This window comes from Schistocerca nitens, chromosome 9 (genome assembly GCF_023898315.1).
Source record: "Schistocerca nitens isolate TAMUIC-IGC-003100 chromosome 9, iqSchNite1.1, whole genome shotgun sequence".
Lineage (NCBI taxonomy): Eukaryota > Metazoa > Arthropoda > Insecta > Orthoptera > Acrididae > Schistocerca > Schistocerca nitens.
In genome coordinates this window covers 449336155-449351978 of record NC_064622.1, presented here as the reverse complement: position 1 = coordinate 449351978, position 15824 = coordinate 449336155, and the positions used below count along the sequence as shown (strand labels likewise).

The window sequence follows — 15824 nt, the reverse complement described above, 5'->3', positions numbered from 1 at the left end:
TTTCCTCTGGAGGAATCAGTTGACTATGGCCTTGCGATCAACTGTTTTCGGTTCCCATTGGAGAGGCACGTCCTTTCGTCTACTAATCACACGGTTTTGCGGTGCGATCGCAAAACACAGACACTAAACTTATTACAGTGAACAGAGATGTCAGTGAACGAACTGACAGATCACAACTTTGCGAAAATAAAGAAAATAAATTTTTCGCTCGAGGGAAGACTTGAACCAAGGACCTCTTGTTCCGCATCTACTCTCGCGAACTACGGGACCACGGCACTGCTCAACTTACATTATCCTTTATGTTGCCTATCTTTCAGATGGACTACTCAGTTTGTATATTTTGCTTATTTTTCCATAGTTCCACACAACTTCTTCCTGTTTTCTCGATTGATCTGTGTTCAGTTTTTCAAGCTCTATGCATTGTGCCAACTTATAACTAAATCTGAGGGGGGTGCGATGGGGAGGTTCCCTTGTAAGTAACAAATGATTAAAGGGCTTCTTTTGAACAACTGAAAGAAACAATGTTGGGACACTCCTTAATCAGTCTTATCAGTGATATCTTCATTTATGTCTTTTCCATTGGTAGTTGTTTAAGATGGAACTCGTAAATTTATTTTAGAGATAGCATGTGTTCTGCAGTGTTCACACTAAAGCATTTTTATTTCATAAAGGCTTCTTCATGATGTTTCAAGAACCCCATCTTTCTGACAGGAGTTAAAAGGTGTATTTCTGCCTGTTACATCTACATCTACACTGATGACCAAACCCATTATGACCATCTGCTTAATAGCTCATTTGTTCATCTTTGGAACCAAATAAATCATTGATTCTGTGTCTCAGGGATCTGACATACTGTTGGTACGTTTGTGGAGGGTATGTGGAAGTAGATGCTTATACTTAGGTCATGTAATCTGCTTAAATAATGGACTGCTGGTTTGCGTGCGCCGTGATGGCGCCCGATAGAGACCGAGGTGGGTTCCATAGGATTTACGTCATGCATATTTGGTCACCAAGACATCAATGTGAGTTCCTTTTAATGTTTCTCAAACCACTGTAGTATGGTTCTGGCTCTGAGACACGAACAATTATACTGTTAAAGAGGACATTTCCATAAGAGTAAGACATCAGCATGAAGGAATGCAAGTGGTTTGCAGTTGTTAGCATGTCTTCGATTACAAGTCTCTCGAAGGATAATACTGTCTCCACCACCCCGTGTCAGTGGTATGGTGCACGTTTCAAGTTGCTTTTCACCTCAATGAAGGCATTTGTGGAGGTGACCATCAACCTAGTGTAGCAAAAATGTGATTCATCTGAAGAACCGACTTGTTTCCATTGATCGACAGCCGAATTCCGATGGTCCCATGCCCACTGCAATCATAACTGATGTGAACACATAGGGGTGGTCTGCTGCGAAGTTCCATATTCAGCAACATATGATGAACAGTGTGATCTGAAACACTTGTGCGTGCACCATTGTGGTGCTCTTTCAGTATATGTGCAACAGATCGCCATCTATCGTACTATAGAGGGGACAAACCTCTGAACCCCACGTTCTGTGAACAGTCATAGACATCCAACCACTAGTGCCTAGTGGTAGTTTCACTGTCCTTTTACCTCTTCCTGTAGATGATCACAACAGTAGTATGTGAACATTCAACCAGCTTCACCATTGTCAAGGCGTTACATCATAATAATAATAATAATAATAATAATAATAATAATAAACCTCTTGGAGGCCCGAGAAAAGAATAGGCCTCCGGTATGTTCTGCCAGTCATAAAAGGTGACGAAAAGAACAAACCACTAATAGGGCTAACCCCCCTTTTAGTGTGATTAGTTGCTTCAGGACAGAACTAAAGAAGCCTCGGACAAGCGCCGTCATGGTCGGGGACGACGCTTGAACCCTATGCTCGCCCACAATGGTAACGACACTGCTAGCCAACTGGAAAATGATTTAAATCCAAATAGAGGTGTTTTGCAGGATATGCTGCCTGCAACCACCCTAGAAGGAAAACAAAGACAGAGGATGAGATGGTCAGATGAAGTTAATCGACACCTCATGTTCTGTTATTACCAAGCAACAAACCTAGGAACCAACACAACTGGATACAGATCACAAGTATACACAACATTTATTACCAGATACCCAGAATTAAAATTTTTAACAGAACAACGACTAGCTGATCAGATCCGCGTAATAATAAAAAATAACAGGATACCCCAGTCAGAATTAGAAAACATCAAACAACAAGTACAACAAATACTGGAAAAAAATAATGTGCAATCAGAAGAAGAAGAAAATACAGTAATGGACTCAAATATCCCAGAGCAAACAAACAAAGAACAACACGCATCAATTAAACAATCAGAGGAAAACGAAATCTTAAGACAGCCACCAGAACAAGCACAAATAGACACGAAGTGACACACATGTTAGATATAGAAGAAAAATTTCAGCTGACATATATAGAATACAAAGACACAAATACAGACATTAGACCATTCTTGCATAGACCGCCAAATAACCCACAAGTCGAAACAACAATAAAAACTATCAACACAATCATACACAACAAAATAAATGAAAACACAGCTATGGAAGAGTTACAACTACTGGTTTATATAGGAGCACTCACTACACTAAATATACACACTAGGCAGAGATCAGAACCAACCAACACACAGAAGAAACCCACAAAACCAGCATGGCAACACAGGCTACAGATCAGAATAGAAAAACTGAGAAAAGACATCGGACAGCTAACACAATTTATAAGAAATGAAATGTCAGAAAAAAAAAAAAAAAAAAAACGAAAAAGGTTAGGTAAAATCTCACAACAAGAAGCGATAGAGCAATTAGATGAAAAGAAGCAGAAATTACAAGCATTGGCCAAATGACTTAGAAGATACAAAAGTGAAAATAGAAGGAAACAAAACCAAACATTCAACACAAACCAAAAGAAATTTTACCAGACAATAGATAACACACACTTTAAAATAGACAATCCACCAAACATAACAGACATGGAACACTTCTGGAGCAACATATGGTCAAACCCGGTACAACATAACAGGCATGCACAGTGGATACAAGCAGAAACGGTCACATACAAGATGATACCACAAATGCCTGAAGTGATAATTTTGCAACATGAAGTCATCCAAGCTATTAATTCTACTCACAATTGGGAAGCCCCTGGGAAACATAAAATAGCAAATTTCTGGCTAAAGAAGTTCACCTCAACACATTCACATCTAACTAAATTATTTAACAGTTACATTGCAGACCCATACACATTCCCTGATACACTTACATATGGAATAACTTATCTGAAAGCTAAAGATCAAGCAGACACAGCAAAGCCAGCTAAATATTGCCCCATAACATGCCTATCAACAATATACAAAATATTAACTTCAGTCATTACACAGAAATTAATGACACATACAACACAGAACAAAATTACAAATGAAGAACAAAACGGCTGTTGCAAAGGAGCACGAGGATGTAAAGAGCAACTGATAATAGATGCAGAGGTGATATATCAAGCTAAAACTAAACAAAGGTCGCTACACTACGCATACATTGATTACCAAAAAGCTTTTGATAGTGTACCCCACTCATGGTTACTACAAATATTGGAAATATACAAAGTAGATCCTAAATTGATACAGTTCCTAAACATAGTAATGAAAAATTGGAAAACCACACTTAATATCCAAACAAATTCAAATAATATCACATCACAGCCAATACAGATTAAGCGTGGAATATACCAAGGAGATTCATTAAGTCCTTTCTGGTTCTGCCTTGCTCTGAACCCATTATCCAACATGCTAAATAATACAAATTATGGATACAATATTACTGGAACATACCCACACAAAATCACACATTTGCTATACATGGATGATCTAAAACTACTGGCAGCAAATAATCAACAACTCAACCAATTACTAAAGACAACAGAAGTATTCAGCAATGATATAAATATGACTTTTGGAACAGACAAATGTAAGAAAAATAGCATAGTCAAGGGAAAACACACTAAACAAGGAGATTACATATTGGATAACCACAGCGACTGCATAGAAGCGATGGAAAAATCAGATGCCTATAAATATCTAGGATACAGACAAAAAATAGGAATAGATAATACAAATATTAAAGAAGAACTAAAAGAAAAACATAGGCAAAGACTTACAAAAATACTGAAAACAGAATTGACAGCAATAAACAAGACAAAAGCTATAAATACTTATGCTATACCAATATTCACCTACTCATTTGGAGTAGTGAAATGGAGTAACACAGACCTAGAAGCACTCAATACACTTCCACGATCACAATTCCACAAATATAGAATACATCACATACATTCAGCAACAGAAAGATTCACATTAAGCAGAAAGGAAGGAGGAATGGGATTTATCAATATAAAAAACCTACATTATGGACAGGTAGACAATTTAAGAAAATTCTTTCTAGAACGAGCAGAAACTAGCAAAATACACAAAGCAATCACTCATATAAATATATCGGCTACACCACTGCAATTTCATAACCACTTCTACAACCCTTTATTTCACATAACATCAACAGATACGAAGAAAGTAAATTGGAAAAAGAAAACACTACATGGCAAGCACCCGTATCATCTAACACAGCCACACATCGATCAAGACGCATCCAACACATGGCTAAGAAAAGGCAGTATATACAGTGAGACGGAAGGTTTCATGATTGCAATACAGGATCAAACAATAAACACCAGATATTACAGCAAGCATATTATTAAAGATCCCAATACCATAACAGATAAATGCAGACTTTGCAAACAACAAATAGACACAGTAGATAACATCACAAGCAGATGTACAATACTAGCAAATACAGAATACACCAGAAGACATGACAATGTAGCAAAAATAATACATCAACAGCTTGCCTTACAACATAAACTTATAAAACAATACGTTCCCACATACAAGTATGCACCACAAAATGTACTGGAGAATTATGAATACAAATTATACTGGAACAGAACCTTTATAACAGATAAAATAACACCACATAACAAACCTGACATCATACTCACCAATAAAAAGAAGAAATTAACACAACTAATCGAAAATCCATACCCAATACAACAAATATACAAAAGAAAACAGGAGGAAAAAAATTGAAAAATACATCCAACTGGCTGAGGAAGTCAAGGACATGTGGCATCAGGATAAAGTTGACATTATACCAATTATACTATCAACTACAGGAGTCATACCACACAATATCCACCAGTACATCAACACAATACAGATACATCCAAACTTATATATACAACTACAGAAATCCGTAATTATTGATACATGTTCAATTACCCAAAAGTTCCTAAATGCAATATAACATATGTTGTTGTTGTTGTTGTGGTCATCAGTCCTGAGACTGGTTTGATGCAGCTCTCCATGCTACTCTATCCTGTGCAAGCTTCTTCATCTCCCAGTACCTACTGCAACCTACATCCTTCTGAATCTGCTTAGTGTATTCATCTCTTGGTCTCCCTCTATGATTTTTACCCTCTACGCTGCCCTCCAATACTAAATTGGTGATCCCTTGATGCCTCAGAACATGTCCTACCAACCGATCCCTTCTTCTGGTCAAGTTGTGCCACAAACTTCTCTTCTCCCCAATCGTATTCAATACCTCCTCATTAGTTATGTGATCTACCCATCTAATCTTCAGCATTCTTCTGTAGCACCACATTTCAAAAGCTTCTGTTCTCTTCTTGTCCAAACTATTTATCGTCCATGTTTCACTTCCATACATGGCTACACTCCATACAAATACTTTCAGAAACAACTTCCTGACACTTAAATCAATACTCGATGTAAACAAATTTCTCTTCTTCAGAAACGCTTTCCTTGCCATTGCCAGTCTACATTTTATATCCTCTCTACTTCGACCATCATCAGTTATTTTGCTCCCCAAATAGCGAAACTCCTTTACTACTTTGAGTGTCTCATTTCCTAATCTAATGCCCTCAACATCACCCGACTTAATTCGACTACATTCCATTATCCTCGTTTTGCTTTTGTTGATGTTCATCTTATATCCTCCTTTCAAGGCACTGTCCATTCCATTCAACTGCTCTTCCAAGTCCTTTGCTGTCTCTGACAGAATTACAATGTCATCGGCGAACCTCAAAGTTTTTATTTCTTCTCCATGGGTTTTAATACCTGCTCCGAATTTTTCTTTTGTTTCCTTTACTGCTTGCTCAATATACAAATTGAATAAAATTGGGGAGAGGCTACAACCCTGTCTCACTCCCTTCCCAACCACTGCTTCCCTTTCATGCCCCTCGACTCTTATAACTGCCATCAGGTTTCTGTACAAATTGTAAATAGCCTTTCGCTCCCTGTATTTTACCCCTGCCACCTTTAGACTTTGAAAGAGAGTATTCCAGTCAACATTGTCAAAAGCTTTCTCTAAGTCTACAAATGCTAGAAATGTTGGTTTGCCTTTCCTTAATCTTTCTTCTAAGATAAGTCGTAAGGTCAGTATTGCCTCACGTGCTCAAACATTTCTATGGAAACCAAACTGATCTTCCCCGAGGTCGGCTTCTACCAGTTTTTCCATTCATCTGTAAAGAACTCACGTTAGTATTTTGCAGCTGTGACTTATTAAACTGATTGTTCGGTAATTTTCACATCTGTCAACATCTGCTTTCTTTGGGATTGGAATTATTATATTCTTCTTGAAGCCTGAGGGTATTTCGCCTGTTTCATACATATTGCTCACCAGATGGTAGAGTTTTGTCATGACTGGCTCTCCCTGGGCTGTCAGTAGTTCCAATGGAATGTTGTCTACTCCGGGGGCCTTGTTTCGACTCAGGTCTTTCAGTGCTCTGTCCAACTCTTCACACAGTATCGTATCTCCCATTTCATCTTCATCTACATCCTCTTCCATTTCCATAATATTGTCCTCAAGTACATCGCCCTTGTATAGACCCTCTATATACTCCTTCCACCTTTCTGCTTTCCCTTCTTTGCTTAGAACTGGGTTTCCATCTGAGCTCTTGATGTTCATGCAAGTGGTTCTCTTATCTCCTAAGGTCTCTTTAATTTTCCTGTAGGCAGTATCTATCTTACCCCTAGTGAGATAAGCCTCTACATCCTTACATTTGTCTTCTAGCCATCCCTGCTTAGCCATTTTGCACTTCCTGTCGATCTCATTTCTGAGACGTTTGTATTCCTTTTTGCCTGCTTCACTTACTGCATTTTTATATTTTCTCCTTTCATCAATTAAATTCAATATTTCTTCTGTTACCCAAGGATTTCTACTAGCCCTCGCCTTTTTACCTACTTGTTCCTCTGCTGGATTCACTACTTCATCCCTCAAAGCTACCCATTCTTCTTCTACTGTATTTCTTTCCCCCATTCCTGTTAATTGTTCCCTTATGCTTTCCCTGAAACTCTGTACAACCTCTGGTTCTTTCAGTTTATCCAGGTCCCATCTCCTTAAATTCCCACCTTTTTGCAGTTTCTTCAGTTTTAATCTACAGTTCATAACCAATAGATTGTGGTCAGAGTCCACATCTGTCCCTGGAAATGTCTTACAATTTAAAACCTGGTTCCTAAATCTCTGTCTTACCATTATATAATCTATCTGATACCTTTTAGTATCTCCAGGCTTCTTCCATGTATACAGCCTTCTTCTATGATTCTTGAACCAAGTGTTAGCTATGATTAAGTTGTGCTCTGTGCAAAATTCTACCAGGCGGCTTCCTCTTTCATTTGTTAGCCCCAATCCATATTCACCTACTACGTTTCCTTCTCTCCCTTTTCCTACTACCGAATTCCAGTCACCCATGACTATTAAATTTCCATCACCCTTCACTATCTGAATAATTTCTTTTATTTCATCATACATTTCTTCAATTTCTTCGTCATCTGCAGAGCTAGTTGGCATATAAACTTGTACTACTGTAGTAGGTGTGGCCTTCGTATCTATCTTGGCCACAATAATGTGTTCAGTATGCTGTTTGTAGTAGCTTACCCACATTCCTATTTTCCTATTCATTATTAAACCTACTCCTGCATTACCCCTGTTTGATTTTGTGTTTATAACCCTGTAGTCACCTGACCAGAAGTCTTGCTCCTCCTGCCACCGAACTTCACTAATTCCCACTATATCTAACTTTAACCTATCCATTTCCCTTTTTAAATTTTCTAACCTACCTGCCCGATTAAGGGATCTGACATTCCACGCTCCGATCCGTAGAACGCCAGTTTTCTTTCTCCTGATAACGACATCCTCTTGAGTAGTCCCCGCCCGGAGATCCAAATGGGGTACTATTTTACCTCCGGAATATTTTACCCAAGAGGATGCCATCATCATTTAATCACACATTAAAGCTGCATGCCCTCGGGAAAAATTACACCCGTAGTTTCCCCTTGCTTTCAGCCGTTCGCAGTACCAGCACAGCAAGGCTGTTTTGATTATTGGTACAAGGCCAGATCAGTCAATCATCCAGACTGTTGCCCTTGCAACTACTGAAAAGGCTGCTGCCCCTCTTCAGGAACCACACATTTGTCTGGCCTCTCAACAGATACCCCTCCGTTGTGGTTGCACCTACTGTCTGTATCGCTGAGGCACGCAAGCCTCCCCACCAATGGCAAGGTCCATGGTTCATGGACCGTACAGTTAAAAGGAAGTCACGCTTGATCAGGGTCCGTGTCACTTTCCACTTTTGACCAGACATAACGTCTGAGAAAAGAAAGAAATAATAATAATAATAATAATAATAATAATAATAATAATAATCCTTGCATTCCAGGAAACACGATTTATGGACAAAAACCATTTTGACACATACAACTACAGGATCTACAAAGGAAAACCAGCAGTTAAAATTAATGAGAAAGGACTCAAACAATTTGGTACAGCATTTGTAGTCCACAAATCTATCAGCGACTCTGTCATTGACTTCCAGTCTGCCTCAGAACGTATATCAACGCTCTCCGTCAAATCAGCCAACAAAGCATATACCTGGATCAACGCACACACACCCACAAATAACTATAACAAGAAGAACCCCCAGAAAGTGGATGACTTCTGCAATGACCTTGAAGAGACTACAAACAAAATTGCCAAACACCATGTAATAATCTTGTTACGCAACTTTAACGCACAATTAGGCAAAGCGAAAAAATACAGGAAAATCACCGGAATCCATACAACTCACAAGAGAACTAACAAGAATGGGGAAAGATTGATAAGCTTTTGTGAAAATTTCAGTCTCATAATTATGTCAACACAATTCAAAAAACACAACAAGAAACTGTATACTTGGAAGTCACCCAACACAATGTTGGGTGAATTCCAGATAGACCATGTGGCCATCTCCAAGAGTAACACAGCAGAAATTCTGAATGTGAAAACGAGAAGAGGATTTTTTTAATCAGACCACCATCTTCTACAGATAAAGACCAGATTACAACACAATAGAAAAAAGCCAAAACTAAACAAAGTGCTGAGACCAGACCCCGAATACATAAAACTCAACAAGGAAAACATCTTACAGGAAATTAGTCAGACAAACACCACAAACTGGACAGAACTTGTGGATGTCCTCAAATCCACGATGAAATTGGGTCAACCCCCGAGAAAGAGAAAACACAGGTGGTGGAATATAATATGTGACCAAGCACTAGAAGAAAGGACCAATGCCTGGAAAAACTTCAATAGTCACAAAACATTAGAAAAATGGCAACAATTTCTAGTAATCCAAAAACAAACATCGAAAACTATTTGGAGGGAAAAAGAAATTATGACAAACGGTGACTAGATGAGATAGAACAAGACTTTAAGAACAACACCAGGAATTTTTATGAGACGTTTAAAGAACATATGCAGGATACCAGCCACCCAATCTTTGCTTCAAGAAACCAGATGGTTCACTAGAAACTAACATGAAGAATAACTGCCAAATCCTCACAGACTATTTCAACAAACTTCTCAACTGCGAAAGACCTACAGAGGATATTCACTACCAGATGTCTACACCAAATCCCGACGCTAAACCACCAACCATCAATGGAATAGTAGAAATTATCAAGACACTGAAAAACAATAGAGCCCCAGGAGAAGATGGAATTATTGCAGAACTATGGAAACTAAATGATGAAAGATTAACAGGAAAAATCCACAAATTCATATTAAACATTTGGAAAACAGAACAGATCCCTTCTGAATGGAAATGCGCATTCATCCATCCACTCCACAAAAAATGGGACAAAACTGAACCAAATAATTACAGGGGTATCTCACTCGTGCCACCGAGCGAGGTGGCGCAGTGGTTAGCACACTGGACTCGCATTCGGGAGGACGACGGTTCAATCCTGTCTCCGGCCATCCTGATTTAGGTTTTCCGTGATTTCCCTAAATTGCTTCAGGCAAATGCTGGGATGGTTCCTTTGAAAGGGCACTGTCGATTTCCTTCCCCATCCTTCCCTCACCCGAGCTTGCGCTCTGTGTCTAATGACCTCGTTGTCGACGGGACGTTAAACACTAATCTACTACTACTCCTCCTCCTCCTCCTCCTCCTCCTCCTCCTCCTCCTCCTCCTCCTCACTCGTGCCGGTCACATATAAAATCCTATCAAAAGTTCTCATGAAGAGATTAGAAGAACAAGCTGACCCACAAATAGGAGAATACCAGACTGATTTTCGCAAGGGACGATCATGCAAAGAGCAGATCTGGAATCTGAAAATGATTCTCCAGATGAGAAACACCTGAAACACAATGGTCACCTTTGTAGATTTTAAAAAGGCCTATGACTCAATAGACAGAGTAGCGCTCTGCAACACGCTGGAAGAATTCAGCATAGACAGAAAGACGAGCAATCATTCGGGAAACATTAAGTGACACAGTCTCCAAGGTTAAATTTATGGTGGATATCTCTGAGCCATTTGAAATCCAAACTGGAGTGCAACAGGGTGATGGACTTTCACCATTACTCTTTAATATCATTCTTGAAAAAATTATAAGAACATGGGAAAAAGAAGTCAAAGGAATCCAAATTGGCATTAGAAAAGATAATAGATTCAATGTGAAGTGTTTAGCTTTTGCAGATGACCTTGCAATCCTCACAAATAATAGAAAAGAAGCCACTAACGCCATAGAGAAGTTACATGAAATTGCACAAAGAACTGGCCTGCAAATCTTGTATTAGAAAACCCAGTACATAGAAAGAGTGGCACAAGACAAATTGCCTATTGTGACAACCCATGGGAAAATCGTACAAGTACCACATTTTAAGTACCTGGGAGAAATCATCCAGCCATCAGGGGTCAACCTAAAGGCCAATGAGGAAAGAATAAAAAAAACTACATAAAGCATATAAACTCAAGTGGAACTATTATAACAAAAATTCCATATCCATTAACGCAAAATTGAGGCACTACAACACTGTCGTACTTCCGGAGGCACTGTATGCATCTGAAACAACACAAAGAGGTGGGCAAACTAAAATCAAAGAAATAGAGAAACAAGAAAGGAAAATTCTCAGGAAAATTTACAATAAGGAAAAGAAGAATGCAGTTCTATGGACATATCCACAGGATGAATGAAAACAGAATTTCAAAACGAATTCTGAAAGTCATCAACTCAGGCAGGGGAAAAACAAAATGGATAAAAGAAGTTGAAGAGGACCTCAGACAAATACACATAACAGTAAATGATGCAGAAAATAGAACTGAATTCAGGAACATCATCAAAAAACGTAAATTTGACACCACAACACAGAAGAGACCAGGATGCAAATGGACAGCGGAGTGAAAGAAACAACACAGTGAACACATGAAGAAAATTTGGGCTCAGAAAAATCATAAACATTCATCATAAAGGAATTCAAGTTCAAACGCTCTCTTTAAATGGGAATAATTGAAAATAATAATAATAATAATAATAATAATCTGTTTCTTGGCAAATTCACTTATCTCAGTGGATTTTCCCATTGTAGCCCACATATTCACTAAGGTGATTCCCCATCCATCTCTGCTGCACTCACATACTTTTCATAGCATGCCATGTGCCCACAGCGTCGCCAGGCAGCATCCAACCTCACAGTGGACAGTGGTCATAGTGTTTTGGCTTATCAGTGTATGTCTATACTCCGTAAATCACAGCAAAGGGCATAAAAAAGGATACATCTCATCGTATTAGTTACTAGAGTTTTATCCTGTTCATTCAAGTATGGTGCTTGGGAAGAATGATAGCTTAAATTCCTGTTTGTGTACTGTAATAGTCTAGTCTTGTCTTCATGATCCCTATGTGACTGAAACAAAGGGGTTATAATGTATTTTTTGCTCCATCAGTTAAGGTTGGTTCTAGAAATTTTCTAAGTAGGATTCCATGGAATAAATTGCATCTTACCTTAAAGCATCTGCCAGATCAGTTCTTTAAACATCTTCATGACTCTCCCTTCAATCAAATGAAAATGCTTTTGTTCTTTGTATCCATTCAGTATCTGCTGTCATTCCTTTTACATACTATGTACCATTCATAAGTTAAATTTAAGAAAAGGGTATTCATGTTATTGGTACACTCTCAACTCGCTACCGTGGAGTGGTTTGCAGAATTAGATGTAAATGTAAGTTTAGAAAATTCACTGTCACATTCATATATAACTTGATTATGCACATTGTAGACTACTGACTTTTAGTGCATCTACTTTTTTTGTTGAAATGTGGGCCTTATTCTGTAACAATATCATATATATCAGTAATACTTATATTATTTTTTTTGTTTCATTTCAGATACTTATGAAGGTAACAGGAAATTTGTTGTGCATAACGCTACATCAGAAGACCTGGATGAATTTATTCAAAATCTTGAAATAAGTGGGGCAACATCTGTTGAAATGTACAATGGAAATTTTTCTCTTCTGTTGGATATAGCACCCCATATGGCTGCAATGAATGTCAATACATATGATATTCCACAACTCAGCCTCACAGTGATATATAATGACACAGCACAGCATTCTTTGCCAATAATAATGAATACCATTAGCAATGCATTTTACAAGTATGATGTATGATACAATATTTTTTATAAATTTTCTTTTTTAGAATAGTACAAATTATTCTTAAAAGTGTATGCTTCTTTTAGATTTAAGGATGCAAAGTTAAGAATGCAATATGAGAAGAAACATGAATAAGACCTCAAAAAGAAAGTATAGTTCATTGTTCTTAACTATTTATTTGTGAGGACAGGACAGGAAAAAATTGTTTTATTTTATGGTCGATTTCAGTTTTATGTTTTGCCAATTTGGGTGTTAGTTTCTGGCGGATTATTTCTGAAGTATTGTGTTTCTTATTTTTGTCTTACTTCATTGTTTTTTTACTGTTGCTGTACGATGACAATGAAAATATATCTATTAATAGGATAGATTGCTACTCACCAGATAGTGGAGATGTTGAGTTCCAGACAGGCACAATAAAAAGACTGCTGAAGAAGCGGAGCCAAAAGGCCTTCTCTTAAAGCGCACGCGTGCACACACACACACACACACACACACACACACACCACTGTCTCGGTCATTGTTCAACTTCAGCAGCTGGAGACACTGGTCGTGTGTCAGTGAATTGTGCTTGCATGAGTGTGTGTGTGTGTGTGTGTGTGTGTGTGTGTGTGTGTGTGTGTGCGTGTGTTTTGTCCACTTTAAAAGAAGGCCTTTTATTCAAAAGCTCACTTGTTTGGCAGTCGTTTTGTTCTGCCTGTCTGCGACTCAACATCTCATCTATATGCTGAGTAGCAGTCTATCCTGCTCATCATATTGTTATTATTCTATTATAGATTTTTCCAGCGATTAATATACCTATTAGTTACATTATATTTGTTGACATTACAGATAACATTTATTTAAATAATTAAAAAGAAAGAAATCATTTACATTAAACCTATTAAATCTAATCAGTTAAAGGAAAAAAGCTCAATAGCCCAAAACCATGAAAAGTTTTTCAAAAGAAAGTTTTTTCATAACTTCAAAGTTCTCCTTTGAAACAATAGCTGCAGATAGTACAAAACTTTACTTCAGTGTGGAAATAGACACCTGGAGTCTATGTTAACTTTCAGCATAACATTCAACAGCATCTACACCTCCTGGAAAGTTGCTTATCCCCTAAATTATGAAGATTTGTATTTCTTTAGAATATATGCATACTTGAAACCTCCCATTTTAGACACACCTAAAGCATCACTTCTTTGCCATATTGTCATTAATAGAGTTCATCATTGTCTTATGTTTGAAGCAAAAACCTAGGGCTTTGAACACAGACTACCATATACCTGTGGCCATAAAAGGTGCTAGCCTTGTGTGAAGATACAATCCAGGCATTTCAGTATTTCCTTCATATGTATCTGTGGTGTTTGTCCCTTATTGCTTTTTTACAAATGTTACATTACAAATCATACCAAAACTGTGAATTTGGGAGATCATTAATGTAATGAAACAGTATATTTTTGTAGTACACAATTATAAATATGAAAACCACCAAAAACTGGAATGAAGCTCCACAAGCACATAAATAATGACTACTGCTGAGTTTTCTTCTAGCAACGAATCACAGCACAGGACATATGATGTCGTACAGATGTGTTTTTGATGGTAAAGCAGGTCACTTAGATTGTTTATTTAATATCACTTTTGAAATTTTTCGAATGAAGTTTGTGGTAATAGCCTGATCTATTGTGTAGCCAAAAGATCTAGGTTATGTGGAAAGGTGATAATTTGGTTGTGAATTGGTGAAACCAATGAATGTGGTTCTATAAGAAGGTATCAATAACACTAGCAGTGCATCAGTATTTAAATTTTTCCATCTATCATATGTGATGACAATGGTGTTTGCATATAATCAAATATTGTGTATGTGATTGGCTGGTAGAAACAAGCAGAGCAGCGCTTTAGTGATTCACATGTTTAAAAAACTAAAGTTTTTCTTATTTATATTTTTTGTACAATTTGTTGTGCAAAAGTGTAGGGTAATGTGGTGCCAGCAATTAAAGCTGGCACTGCAGTGAAGTTCATCAAAAGCAGACTATTTTCATTTGATGTCACATTCAAAGACATAGCTCATTTCCACGGAAAATGAACTCTCTCTATTAGATTACACAAGAACCTAAGCATTGAGGAAAAAAGACAAAATCAAATTTCAAAATTCAATAATCTTCAGTCAAAAATATTATTAAATGTCCACCATCAGATTGATGATATTTTTACACAGAAAAGCAACAAATTTTGTTTTATCACTTTTGTGAAATTTTCCTGTCTCTATTTATAAATAAAAATAAAAGAATCTACACACACTATTTGCTTCTTTCCTTAGTATTTTATTCTTCATGCTTATGTCATTGACATAAAAGTGACAAATTTTAAATGATCCTGAATTAGTGTAGTTTGATTACTTTGTAATCACGATATACATTATTATTGTTTCAGTTTAAATTCATCTGTTGACCTAACTATCTGTAAAAACCTGATTGCCTTTGATGTTTGTGGACCATTGTTGATTTATTGTGGCTTTATTAACAGACCAGCATATACACAACAGTTTTAATGTGGACTATAACTGTATTTTTACAGCTGCTGTTATCTGGGAAACTTCCTTGATGGTGCTAACTAGTTAGTTCTTGTAACCCGTATTACATTTTTGGTATCCTGTGTAATTTTTTTGTGGAGCAACATATCTTCAAAATTATCAGGAACTCATCAGTGACATATTGAAACCAAGAAACCTTCAGGAAGCCTTTTATAGGATCATAAG

At 37.4% G+C, this 15824-nt stretch overlaps 1 protein-coding gene across 2 annotated transcripts in view; it reads left to right on the top strand.

The window, feature by feature from the left end:
* Nucleotides 1-15824, top strand: part of LOC126202954 (cholesterol transporter ABCA5-like) — a 329252-nt gene that overhangs the window by 198553 nt on the left and 114875 nt on the right. For both annotated transcript variants that reach the window (XM_049937074.1, XM_049937072.1), the window contains exon 21: nucleotides 12816-13086. In XM_049937074.1, the coding sequence (XP_049793031.1) occupies nucleotides 12816-13086 (271 nt within the window). The remainder of the gene's footprint in view (nucleotides 1-12815; nucleotides 13087-15824) is intronic.